Source organism: Pelecanus crispus, chromosome 7 (assembly GCF_030463565.1).
Source record: "Pelecanus crispus isolate bPelCri1 chromosome 7, bPelCri1.pri, whole genome shotgun sequence".
Classification (NCBI taxonomy): Eukaryota; Metazoa; Chordata; class Aves; order Pelecaniformes; family Pelecanidae; genus Pelecanus; species Pelecanus crispus.
The window spans coordinates 12,939,208-12,958,143 of NC_134649.1; the positions used below are offsets into that span (position 1 = coordinate 12,939,208).

General features: G+C 38.7%; 1 protein-coding gene across 2 annotated transcripts in view; it reads right to left on the reverse strand.

The window, feature by feature from the left end:
* The window catches only part of SLC12A1 (solute carrier family 12 member 1), a 48,104-nt gene that overhangs the window by 17,200 nt on the left and 11,968 nt on the right, over positions 1-18,936 (reverse strand). For both annotated transcript variants that reach the window (XM_009484984.2, XM_075714693.1), the window contains exons 5-16: positions 18,459-18,598; positions 17,871-17,981; positions 16,810-16,921; positions 16,190-16,317; positions 13,059-13,143; positions 11,212-11,363; positions 9,479-9,586; positions 8,548-8,671; positions 7,518-7,619; positions 5,484-5,639; positions 3,676-3,775; positions 3,478-3,589 (exon numbers count right to left, since the gene is read on the reverse strand). In XM_009484984.2, coding sequence (XP_009483259.1) covers positions 3,478-3,589; positions 3,676-3,775; positions 5,484-5,639; positions 7,518-7,619; positions 8,548-8,671; positions 9,479-9,586; positions 11,212-11,363; positions 13,059-13,143; positions 16,190-16,317; positions 16,810-16,921; positions 17,871-17,981; positions 18,459-18,598 — 1,430 coding nt within the window. The remainder of the gene's footprint in view (positions 1-3,477; positions 3,590-3,675; positions 3,776-5,483; positions 5,640-7,517; positions 7,620-8,547; positions 8,672-9,478; positions 9,587-11,211; positions 11,364-13,058; positions 13,144-16,189; positions 16,318-16,809; positions 16,922-17,870; positions 17,982-18,458; positions 18,599-18,936) is intronic.

An 18,936-nucleotide genomic window follows, 5' to 3' on the forward strand; every position in this document is an offset into this window, starting at 1 on the left:
CGTGCATATCCAAGTCACAAGGCATGATACGCTGACGTGGCAGCAGCGAATGGGCTGCAGTAGGTCCCCAAAAGATTGAGCCCAGGGAAGACATCAAGTCTGCAAGCATGGCCTTTAGAAAGATTGAGATAAGTTTGGGAAGCATGTATCTGGGATTTAATTGATTTTAAAAAATCAGTGCTCTTAAGTTTGAGTTCAAGGTTTGGTAAGCTTTGTTTATTCCCTTTCATGTTGTCTTTAGGAAGCTGAATCAGTAGTCCAGATCTTCTGCAGTGAATATGGAACTCTGAGAGGGACACTCAAGAGTCTCAGATGCTGATTTCAGTGTTATCAGGCTGGACAGGTAGTCTTCGCTTTCCAAGGCAGAATAGAAGAGCAGAATTGTAAACTGTGGGAGTGTGTCCAGCAACATCAGAGACAGAAGCAGTAATTAGATGTGCCAGAAGGATGGAACTGGCTTGGAAGCACTTGGAATCCAGTGAGTATTTCTGTGTGTCTAACTCGGGAAGCAGTACCAGTTTGGTTTGTTATAAACAGATAGTTTTGAACTTCAGTTTGCTGCAGAGTTTCACTTTGTGCAGAACTCATTCCTTTGCACTTTTTAAACTTTCTAATGTTTTTGAGGATGCTAGCAAGTTGCAATTTTGGTTCCAATGGAACAGATAACTAGAGAAATTGGTAGAAGTTTCCTATAATATAAAACTAAGAAGGCTTGGTAAACTCATGCTCAGGAGATTGTATTTCAAAATTCATATTTAAATCTTTTGTTTTTAAAGTTAGTATATGGTAGCTGCTTCTGCTAAGCTAGGAAACTAGTTAAAATAGAGCTGAGGGAGATTTAGATTTTTTTTTTTTTGTCCATAGCAAATACCATAAGCTCAAAATTTATTTCCCATTCAAGAATAATGTAAAACCCAACTGAAAGAAATTCTCTCCAAAATGAGATGTATGGGAAGGATCACTTAATTCAAAATCAATTTCTAAAAGGTGATTTTGAATGTAAGCCCAAAGTATCCTTCTTTCAAAACTTTTCAGCCTTTCCGAAACTTTTTTTTTTGCCTTCCTGGAAGAAAATGGGATGTACTATACATTTATATAGACATAGAAATAACTGCAGTATATTTACTTTCAGTGAATTGGCATTGGCTGCTAGAAAAGGAGGCAAGGCCTTCAAGATAAAATTTCCAGCTAGTTGCATCTAAAAGCCAGAAAATAGCATTGAGAAAGAAACTATGAAATGACCTGGCAGATTTCATATGTCATGTTTTTATCTGTGCCTTTTTCATTAGCATTATATATGTATACAAAGAGTGAGTTTTGACCTGATCAAAAGCAGACTGGGTTGACACTTTGTTCATGTGTTGTCCCTAATGGATGTTTCTGAACTCCTTATAGCTATTTGGGAAGTACAAGGGAAAGGATGGGAGAGTCCATGCAATCTTCCTTTAATGAGATCATGCCACATTCTTTGGTGATAGTCAATATACTGGAGTTTGTTTGGATTTAATAGGTGTAACTTAAGAAAAGCTTGATCCTGGCTGTTGGAAGAGTAATGTGAAGAGCTGGGAATACTGAGTTGAACAATAAGGCTGAAGTACCCTTGTGGGTAAGGAGAGGAGAAAAAAAGTCTTACTCTTCTTCCCAGTTTCTGTAAAGAGAGTACCTGAGGATAATTTCACAACTGGCTTGCACAATATGTTTCTGCTGGCCAAGGAGACAGTCCCACCCTTCTATCAGATGACAGCCTATCTATGTCTGTCCCTACTCCTCCTTTGTATCAGTGTTAATGTTTGTGCAATTGTACAAGGAGTCCAGTGAATTTGAAGACTGAATGAAGACTAACCTTGCAAAAATATTTTAGGTTAAGGCAGGGAGTAAAAGCAGAATAGCCCTTTTTACTAGAAACTCAAGACTGTTCAAACCAACATGCAGCCACAACCTTAGAGACAAATAACTTTTAAATTATCTTTATGTTCAGTTGCCGTATTTATTTTACCTATCTCTGAACCATCTATTGCCATGTTCCTGAAAAGTTACTTGCTGCCCTTTGGGAAAAAGGAATGGAAGGTGTTCTGTCTGGCATGGTGTCTCAAAACATTATGCATAGCTAGCAGCATGTCAGCTTTTGAGGCAAAATATGCTGGGTGTTACATTTATGGCTAAATAGTCTTGCTGCATTTGTTATGAAATGTATTGTAGGCTGCTTTTCAACATGGTCCCTAGGAATTTTATCATCCACTTTTTACCACATTTTTGCAAATCAAAAGGTTCATTGTGTCACACTTTTATCACCAATCAAATTAAATTTAGCTTAAGTTACTGAAAAAATAATAATTTTAAAAAAACAATGAAAATGCTTATATCAGCAAAATAGACTTAGTTTTTTGTATAGACAGGAAGGAAATCTCAGTTCTCCATAGAAAGTACTACTATTAGAGAAACATGCCTAAGAATTCAGAAAACTTGTTGGAACTCAACTTTAGGAAGCTGCATAGTCTCAGGATCTTGTTGGGATTGATTCTATGCGTACTGAGTGCAGTGGAAAAGCTAACAATAATTACAGTAGAGAAGAATTAGGACCATTCACTCTTTATAGATTCATTCAATTTGGGAAGAATCACACGAGAGCTTCTGTATTCTCTTTCTGCAATGTGGCAGCATCAAATGAATTATTCCTACACTCCTGTAGAGGAATACATTATCTTGCCTGGACTGACTCTATTAGTTAGGTTCTGCAGCCCCATTTGGTGCCATGAGCTGTTTTGGGTTTTTTTTTTCCCCTCTCAAAATTAAAAGGTTGTTGTAATATTTAAAAACATTTTCTCCTCTACATTACAAACCCATCAATTTTTGTTCTGTCCTAATGAGAGACTAGATCTTCATCCTTTAAGATACATAATTTCCTGTGTATTTATAACTAGAAATATACTTTGCTCCTCTCTTCAGATCTCAGAAGAGCATGTTTATCCTCAAAATACAGCATTGTTACAGTTTTGGAGAAACCACTGCAGAGAGAGCTGAATAACTTGCCAAATCCCAACACTGCAAATCAGTGACAAAGCTAAAAATAGAGCCTAGGTAATTTAACTCTTGCAGTATAATCTTTCAAGTTTGTGTGTGGGGTTTGGTTTTTGGTTTGGTTTGGTTTGTTTTTTTTTAGCCTTGCTGTGTCTGTTTAAAAAAAAAAAATTTTTCCTTGTAATACTTTATTTTGTCAAACCATTTTTTGGTCTGTCTACTATGAACTCTGAAATGCATGTCAATGAGGCATTTACCAGCAGGCTCTGTATCAGCCAATAGCTTTCTTGTCAAGACTTATGACAAAATTAATTCTCAGTGTGAATGTCTTTCATGGTCTGCACAGACGCCCATTAGCACCAATGGGAACATTGTGTGCCAAATGAGAGTGGAACGTGTAATGGAGATCTGCAGCACCCACTGGTGCTGAATTTTCAGATTTATATGAGTTGACCTTACCGTGTACACTTCACAACAGATGCACAATCCGTTGTTCTTTGTGAAAGTATGTGTGATGTCTAGCAGAGCAGGCCTGATCATAGGAGCTCCTGTTAATGCTATGCACTGGGGTCTGTTAGGAGGAAAAAAGAGGTTGTATTTAATTGGGTGATGTACTGATTCAGAATAAGCCATTCTACTGTTCACTGGAAATCTTACCTGAAGTTTTTCACATGGTCTTCCACTGTAGTTAATGCCAGAGCACTGTCTAAGGCATTAATGTAGTAAAGAGCCTGTGTAGAAGAGCCCCAATTTACTTCTGCATATAATAAAGATAAATAATGCATATTAAACCGTGGGTTTTCCCCTGTGTTCTACTGCAAAGGTTAGCAATCATGTTCTCTGCAAGGCAAAGCAGGGTATATTTTCTCATGCTTCATAGATACAGAGCTATCATTCTTTGTGCTTCGTAATAGAATAGGTTTTGCTTGTGATGCAAAAACAAACATGCAAATAAATTATCTCATTCTTTATATAAAATTGTAGGGAATGTTCTTCCTCTGCTTAAAAACTGTTTTCTTCTCTGTTCCATTAACTTTGTGTCCTTCTCCAGGACAGCCTGGAGTCATGTGTTTGGTGTGGAATTTCAGGAAGTTCAAATTAAATCATTAGGCAGGAACATTGCTAGCTCCAATTAGCTCTGTTCTACTATATAGGTCAAAAATTGTTATCCAAACCCAATTTTGGCATATATATATTTTCTCGTTATTGTGCCACTGTTTGGTGGTGGAGACAGAAAAGAAACAGCTTTCCACACTTGGAGATCTATGCGAATGCAGATCAAGTCCCATTATACCAAGATACAAAGCTAATGTTTAGTGCAGCTAAGTGGAGATTTGTGTAGAGGTCGTCTTTTCTAAGGAATATTAGTCTCTTCTGAATCCTTCAGTTGCTGGTAAATAAGTGCTGAACAAAAGTCACTCTCTTAGAGAGCAGGAGATAGATAGCTTTTGTACAGTGTCTTCAGTGAATTTAACCAACCTTTAAGCTGCTACTTTGCAGCAAGAACACTGGCAATATACTAGGAAAGGGTAGAAATCCTCAAATGCTTTTGACAACTGTCTTGTGACAGTTGCGTTCTCTTTGAGCTGATGATCTTTACAGGAAGAAAACCACAGACCATCCCAGTGGGTGTGAGAGCTCAGATAGGGAGGACACACAACAGTGCGGCAATATACAGAGAAAAGAATAATGCAGGCTCAGACCAGGTGTTGCTATCCCAAGCTAGCTGCAATGAAAACATATCTTCTGCTGGAAACCTGCCTCTTTGATTTGTATTATATTTTTCTACTGCAGAAGTAATTCAGATGGTTAGCAATGAGATCTGGACCTAGGTTAGTTTTGTCCTGGATATGAATAACCAGACTGTGTAGTCTCATACTGGTGCTGTATTATTGTATTAGCGCACAGATTTCTGACGACAGCTCCTGTGATTTGCTGAGCTACTAAGCAGTTTTTTCCGGCAGTAAAGTGTGCCCATCTTTCTTGATTTACTGAGGAATTGCAGGGAGGTGCTGGAGGATGATCAATTCATGAGTAATCCAGCTTGCATTTTTGTTCTATAATGGGCAGCAGGTTTCCATTTTGAGTGAGGACCCCAGATGAGTCAGCTAAGAGCACAGCGGAACTCGGGTAAGGTTTTGTGTGTGGATGGAAAAAAATTATGAGTGATACTCAAGTAAAAGCCCAAATGTAGTAAAGACATAGTGGGAATAAACTGGTGTGCTGGAATGTTTACACAAAGCCCTGAGCCATACTTGAAGTGCTTGTTAAATGGCCAAAAATTCACCAGACTATCATCTTAATCTATATTATATAAAGTGGGATTTACTGGGATGCTCCAGACTTCCCTCTAAAGAAAGGTATCGGAGAAAAAGTAATGTCTAATTCTGTAAGCAGAATTAATTCCTGTAAAATCCAGTCTAGCTGCGTAACTTAGACACAAAATAAGTGTTTCGTGGCCTTACCTGGTTTCTTATATGTTACATAAATATATAGAAAGAATTCAATGGCATAAGTGATGAGAGCTGCCCACCAGTTGATGACAAACATGACACCACAGCACAACAGGGCTCCAAAAAGTGACACCCACATGTTATAATATCTGAATGCAGGCCTCCAACCTGTTTAGAAAGAATTGAGGAAATTGGAAGAACAAAAAGGTATTGATCAAATGGTGATCCACTGATTTTGTGCATACAAACCCATGTGCAATTTGTTTCAGACTCTGTCAGAAGGGGTGGGAGTGATATGTGCAAATTCTCAGGCATCATGAGTATCAACAGATACTTTCAGGTGTTGGCTGATGTAGATTTCTATACATATAGAGTACTGGGTCTTACAAGCCTTTTACTACAAACCCTTTCCTACTGCTTTGTCCAGCCTGGCTTTGAGTAGCTATTCTGTTTATATGCATTTTTTGCCAAATGAAAGCTTACTGGTTCAGAACTGAAAATAGGTTTTTTTTTTTTTTCCTGTAACTCCAGGTAATTGGGTACTGTGTCCTTTTGATGCATATACATGGAACTTACTAAGGGGAGCTAAACACTTGCTGAGAGGAGAGTTTGTCCCAATACTGTAAATGCACCTGTCTTAAACCTGGAAATTGCCTGGCCTCACTGCAGAAAAATAACATAATTTGTAATTGACTTTAAAAAGATATTATTCCTGCTGCTCTTCAGCTGCAGTACTGAATCCATCCCCTGCTAGCAATTAAAATGATGAGGCAAGCAGTGAGCCTCCATGGTTTGCAGGTCTCTGCCAGGTGTTATACAGAGCAGATTCTTTGGAGAGGGGAAAAAACATGGGAGATACAAGGAAAGGCTGAACAACCCTATCTTGGATCATCTTTGTAATGAGGGAATGGGAAGGTTCTGCTGTGAAGAAATTTGCTGTCCTGCAGCCTTGCAATTATTATAGTCTATCACTGTGAATTGGCAGAAATTAACTGGAGGAAATGAGAAAAGAAAAATGGCTGCAGTTTTGTCTGAAACGTTAAGTAGTGGCAGAGTAGAGTCAGATGCGCGCACATGAAGTCTGTAGAGGTAATTTTTACTCGGCTCCAAGGCCGCATAGAGCAGATCTGCATTTGTTCAGCTGTGCAGGTAATTAGCAGAAGTGCTCATCTTTTCTGCCCTCTGAACAAATGGCACCATGCAGATCTATAGGAAGGAGGATGATGTAGGCGTTTATGTCACTACTGCAGTTTCTTCATACTGGAAATCAAAAATGTATTCCTTGCTCCTTGAATTGAATAATTGATTCACAGTGGCAGGAAATTGTCTTTCCTGTGTGCCAAACAGTGTTGTTCAGCTGATTGACTTTAGTCCTTAAGGTGTCACCCCTTCATCATGAAGATGATGAGAATTATTCTGCTGTGGCGATGCACAAGCCTGAAAGCCAGTCTGTTCCTTTGCTGCACAAATGTAGAGGGGCTCTCAAGTTACCCTTTAACAGGACCTCATTGTACTTCACCCTACAGTTCTGCTACCAGCCACTGCAGAGCTGTGCTGATGGCGTTTGGTGGACCTGTTCTTGTTCTACATGTTCTCTTCCAGGCAGTATCACTTCTAGTGCAATTACTGTTCTTGTGAACTTTCCCGTAAATTTCACTGTAGATTTGGAGAAGGGCGTAATGGCTCCCCACCGTACCTTGCTTACTTTATGTGCCTGGAGTTGGCATAGGTTTTTATCCACCCATGTTGTGTGATAGTCAGGGGAAAAAAACACCCTGAGGAGGAGCTTTTCTGCTCCAGTGGGATCCACCAAAGTGTTTTCCATCCTGTACAACTGTAGGGAACGTAAAGACTAGAGCCATTATTTTTACCTTTCTGAGATAGATAAAATGTCGTCATATTCAATGAGAGCAGTAAAACCTCAAATCATATAGCTTAGATATTTAGCTTAGATAGGTACTGCAGCTTTCTCTGACATGCAGTCAAACACTTGAGGAAGTCAGGCTATGAAGCCCACATTTAAATCACTGGCAAATGCAGACTCACCTGGAGATTTTGCATATGAGGCATGAAAGCAGGAGAAATTAATCAAAGCGTATGAAGCCAGGAAGAAATTGGAGATGATGGGAGCAATGGTGTTCAGTTCAGCTGCAAGACACACACACAAATATGACATAGGCACCAGTTTCCGAGATTGTTGGGTAGCTTTTTCCTGACGGTGCATTAAATCTGGATGCTGTCTGAATTTGTCATCCAGAGAGAGCTTGGGTATTTTCCTCTGGTACTAATTTAAGGCCAACTTCATATACCTTCATTCATATTAAGTAGTGCCTACTGATGCTGATTTTAATAATATTATGTGCTCTGTGAGGTTACTCTGAATCTACAGACTGGCTCGTAATGATGTAGATCTGGTGTAAATTTCAGAATTTTAAATACATAATTGAGAGGACAGATGTGTTTCACGAAAGACTTATCCTTAAAACTTATTGTTCTGCTTTTTAAATGGCACTCTGAATTCTCTCTACTAAACTTTCCATTTACTTCATGTCATGCAGTTTGAATTTCAAATCCTGGAAAAACTAAAAATCCCCCCAGCCCTAAATATGGTAGCTGGGATTTTCTACCACCAATGCTGGCAAACTGGGATCTGTTTTGGAGCTGACTGTGGGGAAGACTTGGCAGAGTAGGCTTCCTAATTATCTCAGCATTACCTCAGAACTATGTGCAATATAAGCTGGAAAACCATATTCAAAGTTGGTGACTTAGCATTATTTGATATAGTTCTAAGCACTGCCCTCTTCCAGCAGAGTCAACAGGAATTGTACCTACCCCGCAACTTTGAAAACAAGGCTATGGGGGCACTGAGTCCCTGAGTTACTAGAGTCCCTGTTGGTTTCTTTTTGCCTTCTTTAAGAATAGTGGAATTGCTACTAGGGCTTTGAGTGTGCTTGGGCTTATGTCAGAGCTTACCTGACCGGAAATTTTTCTAACCATAGGTAATCATTGTATTAAAATATCAGTTTATATAATTTCAAAGCATGAGATTATAGCAGTTGTGTAAAGATATACAAACCAATCAAAATGAATGCCATAGCAATCATGAAAGTGAGAACATATCCTCTGATGGGCTCGTTGTTTTTTCCATATCCTTTGGCAAAGAAGTGAAGCCCTTTGTAGATGTTGTCCTTGCAAAGAGCCTGGTAGACAAATCAGAACTTAATTCTGTTAAGCGGTGTTTTCTTACATCAGAAGTTCACTGTCTGTGAGTGACAGCTTGCTAGGCTTTTGCTAAACAAAAATTAAATCTATCTTAGTACTTCAAGTACATCTACTACTATGGTGCTTAAAGAATCAAATAAGGTGATAAACCAGTATCCTACTATCTTATTATATAGTGGGAAAACAGAATCACGGGCATTTAATGCTTACTCAGTGCTTTAAAAAAAGATTAACTGAAATAGCTAAGTAGACTCTAAACTGGAGGAAGCTGAAGCACAAATCAGTGGCTTGGTGTTAAGTTGTACAGGTTGTCTTTCTGTCCCGTGCCCTCTGTTCCCATTCTGTCCATATTGCTGCTGCCTAGACAGCTGCTTGGACAGCCTGTTTGAGCACACCTGCCAGCACCTGAATCCTATGGTCCCGAGGGCTCCTGCGCCTATTTCTGGCACTCCTGTGCTTACAGGGTGGCTTTCTGTAAGGAGATAGAAGTGGTCCTGAAAGTAGCCTTGAAGCTGTCTATAACAAGCGCACATGTATCCTCGGCTCCTGCAGCAAAGCTGAGCTCTGACCAAAGGAACGTTATGATCCTAAATGCTCAGGGCTGTATGAGGGTGATAAGACCTGACTATTCTGCTGAAAAACATTCTACATACTGTTTTCCCTGCCTCTTCCTGCCATGTGTCAGTGTTGTTTAAATATATATCACATTTGCCACATAGAATACAACTAAATTGTATGTCTTTGAAGTAAAATAGAGTGTAAGGAAATTGATAGTTTAATTTTACCTGGAAAACTTTGGGTGCGCTGACAAGAGATGCCAGAGCTGATGACAGAGTAGCAGAAAAGATGCCAGCTGTGATGAGAGGACCAAAGCCAGACACCATGCTCATCACCTTTAGGGAAAAAAAGAATAGTCAGGCTTGCATTTGGATATATTTTTTTGATCACAGACCCATTTAAGTACTCTGTTTCTATGTGTCTCCGCCTTTCAAAATCCTAAATTCAATATACTACAAACCAACTGTGTAGTACGAAAGTACTATTATTCCTGGTTTAGTAAAAAGCAATGGAGGCATAGCCAAATTTTTATACAAGTATGCAGCTGTCTGCTGAGGCAAACAAGTACTCTCTCAGATCTTCTCACCTCTTTTACTAACTGGTTGCTATAAGTAACAGCCTCTACTTGATGGGTAAATAGGCAGCTTGTAGCAAGAAGGGAAAATGGAAACAGCAAGAAAAAGCACCAAAGTGCAAAATGTGGTTGGAGGCACTTTCTTTGGTTTGGTTTGGATTTTTTTTCTTATTTAGTATGGCTAAGAAAGAGAGAAGATGCCTGATTGTGCTGGCGTAATAGCAGTGCTGCGAATAGTAATGATGGTCATCGTCAGGCCTCCCAGAGGGGCTGCGCTGGCCTCTGTGACCACTGGAGCAAAAGGGTTGTTGAGAAGCACCAAGCAAGGAAGCTAAAAGATGAAGTGGATAGGCGTTATTGCCAGATGCTTTTTGGTGTATAGGAAGTACTCCAGGAAAGAAACCAGTTAATCCTGGAGATATGTCAGATGAAGACAAGTTTTTTTTTTCTGACTTTAGTCTGGCAAAGATAAATGCAAGAAGTGAAACTGTATTTATGTCTGCAGGGAGGTCACTGATTTTAAGGGTTGCCCTGGGTCTGGGCAGGTGAACTGAGGTGGCAGTAAGAATGGCAAATGATCAAGAAAGGAAGGAAAAGTAGTCTGTGACAGGGATAGTATATCTCTTTTATGGTGGTAACCTAGCCCTGTCATTTAGCAGAGCCAGCTGGGAAAAAAGCAAGTGACTTTAAAAGCTACAAGTGGCTAGTTAAAAAGCAAGTGCAGGTGGGTGGTGAGCTCCCCTCGCGGGCCGTGAAGCACAGGGGCTGAACAGACATCTGGGAGCTGTGGTTGTCAGGCTGCAGACGAGCTGCTTTACTTTGATGCTTTGCCTAAGCTTTATTTTGAAGAATAAAAATGGCAGTCAGTCTCTTTCTCTGGCCTAGGAGAACGATCCCATTACTTCTCACTTGATTTTTCATTATTTTCAACTATTTTTGGTTACCTTTTTTTTTTTTTTTTAAGAAGTCAGAACTCTGTTTTTGTACCATGGCACAAACCTTTAACAGTGACCACAGCACCCCTGAGGTAGAATCGTATCTGTGTGTAAAGAGCAGTGAGATGAGTTGCTCATCTGACAGGAGTTCCTGAGGTCTCTGTTAGTCTGGATTCTGAGTTTGAAGATGTTGCAGCATATACTGCTGCATGGTACTTGTTGAGAGAGGAGGTAAAGACCTTACCAGAGTGCTGGGAAGGTTAGTGTTGGGCAGTATTACCTGACGTGGACTGCGGGGGACTTTTCCCTTTGATTATTCCTATAGTTTTTTACTTTTTTAGATAAAAGTGGATGTCCTATTGCAGTTAATTGTCAGCAGATAATGGTTTTGCATGTTTGTACTTATGTATTAATATATTGCTTATGATTATATGTATTATTTCATTAAAACCTGAAAATTATTCATCAGTCCGTAATCACATGGCTGACTTGCACATCTGGAAAAATCATAGCCTAGGCTGCAGGCAGATGATCCATTGCAGCTCATTCCAGGTACGACTGTATCATTGATGTTCCCAGTAGCATCTCGTACAACACAGGAGGCTGTGGAAACAACGATGTACTATTATTTTCCTTCTTTGTGACACTGGAAGAATGTTCTTGCCACCCTTTGACTCTTAGTCTGCACACATTTGGCACAACTGCTGCCTTAGTCTCATCCCAAAGAGCAACGTTTCATGTTGGGCAGAGATTACTTCTCTGTATTGTGGCTTAGTTTTTCATGTTGTCTGTAAACAAATATTTACTTCTGTTACTTTTAAAATAATCAGCCAGTTGACTAATGAGGTCTAGTGTATTTCTGAGAGTAGAGAACCAGACAGACATCAACAATATACTTCTGAGTTAGTTAATTTATTGTCTGCCTGTGACCACTTTTACGAGTGCCAATATTCAAAGGAAACAGGTCAGTGAGGTCTTAGGTCTAGGCATACGCTTTTTTTTTGTTTGTTTCTTTAACAAGGACCTACAATTGCTTTAGAGAGCCAGATCCTCAGCTGTTCAAATTGTCATAGCCCCACTGATACCTATATGGTAAGAAACACTTTAAACACGAGACATTACCTATATTCTTTTCGTTTTACTAATATTTATGCAGTCTGGTTTTGTTTGCCATACGAAATGGGAAGAAACATATGGAGTTAACTTAGAGTGCTGATCTCAACATCTTTAGCAGCCAAAATGTAAGTTTATAAGGTATCTTCGAATATGTCAAAAACATTGTTTTTGAGAGTCCCAAAGTAACCATTATCTATTTAGCAAACCAGTATGCAAACAGAAAAAAAAAAAAGTATTGCACTGAAAAGTAGACAGCTCTGAAGTTGAAATACAGCTATTGCTTGTGAGAACAGAACAATGCATTAGCACGGATTTATAAAGAAAGTGAAGAATGACTATTTCAACTTTAATTGCAGGGGAGATTTAGGTCCAAATAATGCAATAACCTGAGCTGGAGCTTGACTTGAGTATTCTGCCTTTTGCATAAAGTACAAGGACCACATCTCTCAGAAAAGGGGGTACCCCGCAGGGCTTTCATGCAATATTGAGGTATTTGCTCATAAGGAAGAGCGTCATTTACAACACTCTTTCTTACAGTACTGTTAAAATAGAAAAAAATCTTCTTCTTGAACAGAGATTTGTTGTACCCTTGTAATGAGAATTTAATTGCCTATTCCTCCAACACAGTTCATGGCTTCAGTACAGGTCTCCTTTTTACTCTTGTGTCTGTTTTGTTACCTCATGTTCTGATATTGTAGAGCACCTAGTCACGTAGTGCATCTTCTTTAAGACCGGCAATTGATTTCTGTCTTTGACATATAACACACAAAATCTGTGTGTTACCCTGTTACTCATGAATGCTCAGTAAGACTAGTGAGAGCAAAGAGAAGCCATGTGAAATTTCAATGTGAATGAGGAACAAAAGATCAGCAGATTGATCAGAGGTTCCTTTAATCTTTACTACGCTCAGGGATACTATACGCTAGTGGTCTTTGTCACGGAATCAAATGCAAAAGTAACCATATAAGTTATACAAAAATCCAGCTGCTAAATAGGGACTTTTGTTTCTGTTGATTGCTGCTTTTTTCCCCCACTGTTTTTGCATATAATAAAATCAAAACAACCATCTCTCAGCATAACAAATCCGCAGGATGAAAAAGCAGCGAGGTTGATAATTCCTTTGCATACTAGGCTTTCAAACTTTGTGTAAATTAAAACATGAAGCAGAGGCTCTGTACTTACCTACACATATTGCAACACCAAGGTAAGCAACTGTTGTAATCAGAATGGCCAGCATTGTTCCTTTGGGTATTGCACTTTGTGGATCCTTAAAACAAAGCAGTGACCAAAAAACCACTGTGAGTTCCTGTGCTGCACTCTGATTGCATTTGCATGCTAGGGAGTCCTGCCACATTGTGATATGAAGATAGCTTTAGAGGGGAGATTTTTATCACATAGACCTGCACCTACATTTCCTGTCTCAGCATGTAGATAGTGAAGCAGTCCTGTGGTGCAGTGCTCCTATCCTGGATGCAGTGAAGGATGTTCTGCAGGAGCAGAGCTCACCTTTATGGCAGCAGGAGAATCCCAAGCTCTGCATTTCTGGGAGCTCCAAGCTCTCTTTACATTGCAATGGGCTTTATTTTAATGTCTAATGATATAATGGGTAAACAGTTACTGAACTAACCATCACACTCCTGTGGATGACAAGACCGGACCATTTTTCGTTAATCGGTAAGATAGATGCAAATAGTCACCCTGTACAGAATACAGTACTTTTGTGATTAGCAACTATTAATTATTAGTTGTGTCATGACAACAAGCTACTTCCTTTCACTGTTTGACTTTCAATTTGGATAACTTAATAAGGCTGGGTTATAATGCTTACAGACTGGCTCACAACAATATTGGCTTCAATCATACAACTGTAAGTAGAAGTCCAAAGATCTGCATTATACATTGTAATTTTAAAGGTGATTTTAATAGTAGCTAATCTTACAATTTACTGTGTGTTTGTTTATGCTAGAAACCACTCTGTGAATTGCTGTCTTAAGTTAATTTAGTGAGGTTTTTTAAGTCAAAGATGTGTGGAATACATTTTAAGCCACAGACTTTTGTACTTTTATAACTATGCTCATTGCATGGAAAAAAAATACAAATTTGGAGTGTCATGTGAAACACGGATCAATGACTTAACTGTTAATAATTAATATCATTTTTAAATGAGGTAAGGTTTTATTGAGCTGAAAAATAATTGCAAAGTCACTTCAGCCGCATAAGACCTTTTGCCCTCAGATCACGGTAACTTTAATTTACACCGTTCTGATGTGCACGTCTTAGGTCACTGTTTTTGTGGAGTCTAATGCTGCAATCTTAAACACTGTAACCTTAAATCTTAGGATTAAACCTTATTACAGCTTTACAACTTTTAATTTTATCAATAATTAAACACATATTTAATATGATGTTAGCACTTTAGGGCGCACTCCAAAACCCACTGAAGTCACTAGGAAGACTAGCTGTTTCTTTAAGTAGGCTTTGGACTAAGCCAATACTTGAGTGCGTAGGGGCTACAGAAGCAAGTACGTAGGCATTTGCAACAAATTCTAAAGAAAGTCTGATTGGTCAATTTTACACTTTTTAAATACTTCTTAGCTTGTCTTTTAGATTTCTGGAGAGGCTGGTTAATTTAATTAGACCTGTCTAACGCATCTAAACATGCTCAGTGGGGAATCTGCAGCCTGGAGGACTTGGTTATAGAAATCCACTTATTGCCAGACTGAAACAACTGCAGAGAGCCAACAGGTGAACCACTTCCCTTGGTCTGCTCAGACTCTTTCAAATAGCTTTTGAAAGAAGTGCTGCCGCTTTGGGAGCTTGCCATGTATAGAGAGCACCATATATGGCAAAAGAATTATTTTTGTTTGATGAAAGGATGGAGATTGTGCGAGGCTGATTCAGTCTCAGTGGTCAGAAGTACAATGATTTTTGGTTTTTTAATTAAAAATGGAATCTCATAGACACTGTTAGTGGCTCAGTTTCTACAGATTTCTCTCTGTGCTTGGCTTCAAAAGCAGTCCTCTGAAAACAAAGGAGATGAGGCATGCAGCTCAGTGTGAGGAAGGGAAACAGAACTGGCTGTCAGGGCTGGTAGGACCTGGTGAACTTGGGACTACTGTGCCAATACAGAAATAACAGGCCTTTGGTTGAATCCTTAAGGTATACAAGACAACAGGTCTATATGATAAAGTCAAATAACTTCATTTGACATGCTGGTGTTATCAAGGTATGAGCCACATCTTTTTGGTGACTTTTTTTTCCTTTTATGTTTTGGGGGGTTTTGGGTGGTTTCTTGGGGTTTTGTTTGGTGGTTGTTGTTTGGGTTTTGGTTTATTTTGGTTTGGTTGGTTTGGGGTTTTTTTTTTTGTTTTGGTTTGGTTTTTTTTAGTATTAGATTGCAAGGCGACTTGAGTTATGGATACCCCTGGTGCGTTTCTGAATTTCCTGTAATATTACGAAGTATTGCATTGCTCCACATTTGCTAGAGATGTTTTACCAAATGTTTTGTTGAGCTTTGAATTACTTCATCTTTACATTTAGCTTTAAACACTCTTTGCGTTAAATACACTGTGCAAAGTCATGAAAACTAGAGGGCACTCAAAACTAAATTCCTGTCTCTAATTTACCAGTATGTTTAGATACTGGAAATACCATCTCGTACAACTGCTATACTGCAAGAGGAGAGTGGGGACCTGACAGAATGGCCACAGCAAGACAACTGGGCACCCTTGGACCTTCTTTCCCTTTCCTTTCAGACTCCTTTCTTTTGTCACAGCCGCAAACCTGCAGCTTTTCCTTTGAGGAGTAGTAGTGACGTGGGATTGGGACATACTTGCTTTCATTAAATGCTCTCTTTGCTCTGCCCTTGCTATAACCCTGAATAGGAAAAGTTTGTCTCCACTGATTCTTGTGAGTACAAACATGAGCTTTACAGGTATGCTTTTTGGGATGATTTGGGATGTTTTAGGATATTTTGCAAAAGAAGAGCGCCAAGAGATACACATGTAATTTCTCTTAGGTTGTGTGCTGCTAATGGACCATTAATGATATATTATTACAGGTTATTGAAACAGGCTTTTAAATGATATAGCAGCCCAAACCTGAATGTAGTAATTTGTGTAAAGAGCCATAATGCATTATGAGAGAAAATGCGAACTGATGTTTTTAAATAATAAAGTAGGTACTTAAAAGTGAGAGTTTTGCTTCCCAAAATAAGACATGATTTAAAACTGAATACAGTGTTGATTCATAATTTGTTTTCCTGTTCTTTTTTCAGCGTACAGCTAGTATTATGAAGTTAATGAAATACGTACTTTCAGATCTCCTGAGATATTGGCTCCTGCAAGAATGCCAGTGGCAGCTGGGAAAAAAATGGCAAACACCGAGAAAAATCCTTCTCCACTTCTGAAATCTGGTCCAAAGTTTTCTGCAAATATTGATGCTGCAAATACAGGTGAAAATGAAACATACCACCAGGATTTGATTCCAAAGTTACTTAATGAAGGAGGTGAATAAGCTAGTCTTTTGCATCTGGACAACTGGGTTTGAATCTGTCTCATATGATAAACAAAGTGAATTTGATTTCCTTAGTCTGGTCCCCAGTAGGGATGTGCTTGTCTGCATCTCAGAGCTACAGATCCATATTGAAGTGACAGGAGTGTCACTACAGCACTTGCACTCAGCTCTGTGTAAAAGTTTGTCTGTGCTCTGCTGATATATAAATGACTCAAGCTGCAGCTAACTGCGCTGTCAGCTTCAGCAGCAGAGGGACAGGCTCAAAATTAAAGATGAAATAAATTGCTTGGTTTGCAAGCTTACCTAAACTTGGGCAGAAGATCCTGATCTTGTGACCTTTTGCAGTGGAATCCTTAACTCAGTATGAAGCCAAAAAGAATGCAAACATTATTTTATGATAGATAGCAAGGTTACTTGCCTTGGTAATTAAAAAAGCCTCTTGCCTTCTTTTCATTGTTGGTAGGAATGACTGTCCCAATAAAGAAGTTTGCAATGGCAACAAGGAGAACAACTAGAAGAATAACTTGAGCCTATTAATAGAAACAAAAAGATTTTCCTGATGATTTTAATTTGCATTGACTGCAGAGATGGCTATATAGTAAGTTATCTGTATGTGTTCCCTATGACAGATTACTAATTTCTGTAGTTTTCGAAAATACCAGGAATCAAGATAGCTGAATCAGCTAATGACAACAGCAGATAGTTTTTACTAAGGGGGTTATGAAATATACAGTTATAATTTAATTTTATGTTAGTTTCTTTACAAGAAAAGGCAAACTGAAACAGCTAATGCATTAATATCAAGTATAAGACATTTTTATATTGTTATAAAATTTGTTTAGTTGCAGTGGGTTGTCACTTCCAGGGTTATAATATCTAATTGTTTTTCTGATCTCCTTTACAAGTAGTTTTAGTCTCCATCACAGCAGAATGTAAAAATAAGGGTGCTATTCTGGACCTGATTTCAATAGCTGTATTCTACCCTCTAAGGTATTTCCATTTGAATTTCCATTTTGAACTTTTTTTTACAGGTGAAGGAATAGCAGAAATCATTAGCGATTAAGGAATGGATAGCAAATAGAGCTCTTCTGCCAAGTAGGGCTTGAGAGAGTACAGTGATAAAACCATGTATTGTTTTTACTACTGTTTATTCTGTCAAGCTGCATCAAAAATAAGGGCAAAACGGGCACTTACCCAAGGCTCTAAATGATGCTATGAATTACAAAAATCAATATAATCAAGCTGTCTGCAGAACACAAACTTCCTCTCCCCTTTTAAATGTGTGTTTAAGGAAGAGCATGGAGTAATTGTGCTTTCATTGAATGTAATGATTAAACTGCTATTGCTTTTAGAAAGATTAAGCATAAACTGAAACTGAGTGCTTTTGAAAATTCCACCTGTTGTATAGCATTCCTCACACAAAAATGCCGTACAGTAGTCTGATATACTGCTTGCTTTTATTTTCTTTTAAAGGTTTACCTTTGCTTCCCATTCCATGCCAGCAACAGAGATGCTGAGAAGACATACAACAGTTATGGTTCCTATTATTCTGATGTCGTTAGACTCATCTACCATCAGTGTATCACTCTCCTGCAAGCAGTAAGAAATGTTATTAGAACCAGTCTTTCTCTGCCCAACTGGTGGGATCGGGTAACAAGGTGAAATAGAAAGCAGTGAGCTGTCAGAGTTTCAGAGATTTGCAAGACCAAGTGTTTGTATTTCATGTTCCAGCTGGTTCTTTGTAGCTGGGGTGATTTGGCTGTCTAATTAGATGGCTGTTCCTTTTCTGATTTTGAGATTCTTGTTGAGAAATGTATGAAATATATTCATAAGGTAGAAACAATAGAGAAGCACTCTATGGCATGTTTAGACAGACCAGCTTCTCCCCTGCTAAAGATGTCCCTCAAGCCTCAGCTAAAAAGTATCACCACTTAAACAAATATCTGTAAAACAAATAAACAAAACCCAAACCAAAACCAACACCACCCCCCCCCAAACAAAAAAAAAACCCCAAACCCAAAAACCTCAAACCCAATTTAATCCTATACATGAAACATCTATGTTTACCTTAAGAAGTTCCACAACTGTTTCGGCAAATCCAACTACATACATGGCAACTGCCACTGCATTCGCAAAAGCAAAGATAAGTCCTATAGATCCACCAAACTCTGGGCCTAGACTTCTTGAGATAAGATAGTATGCTCCACCTGCAGACAGAAGTGATTGTTATTTCAGCACAACTAAATGCTCAGGTTTTGCTCATTTTTCTCACATAAATAATAGCGCAGGAGTCTCTGCTTTTAGCCTAACAAACATAATCAATATTTGCCCTATATTAATAGAGGACATTGATTAAAAAAAGGAATGTGCTTTGTACTGATTCTGCCTTCAGACTTTTCTGTACGCATTTCTATTGTAGAAATCTTTTTAGTGCATATTAGCATGCAAAACTGGACCTTCAAATAATTTTTTCATGGTACATAATACAGTAACACAGAGCAGAGAGAACCTCACTTCCAGAGAGGTTCTAACTTACTTGTATCTA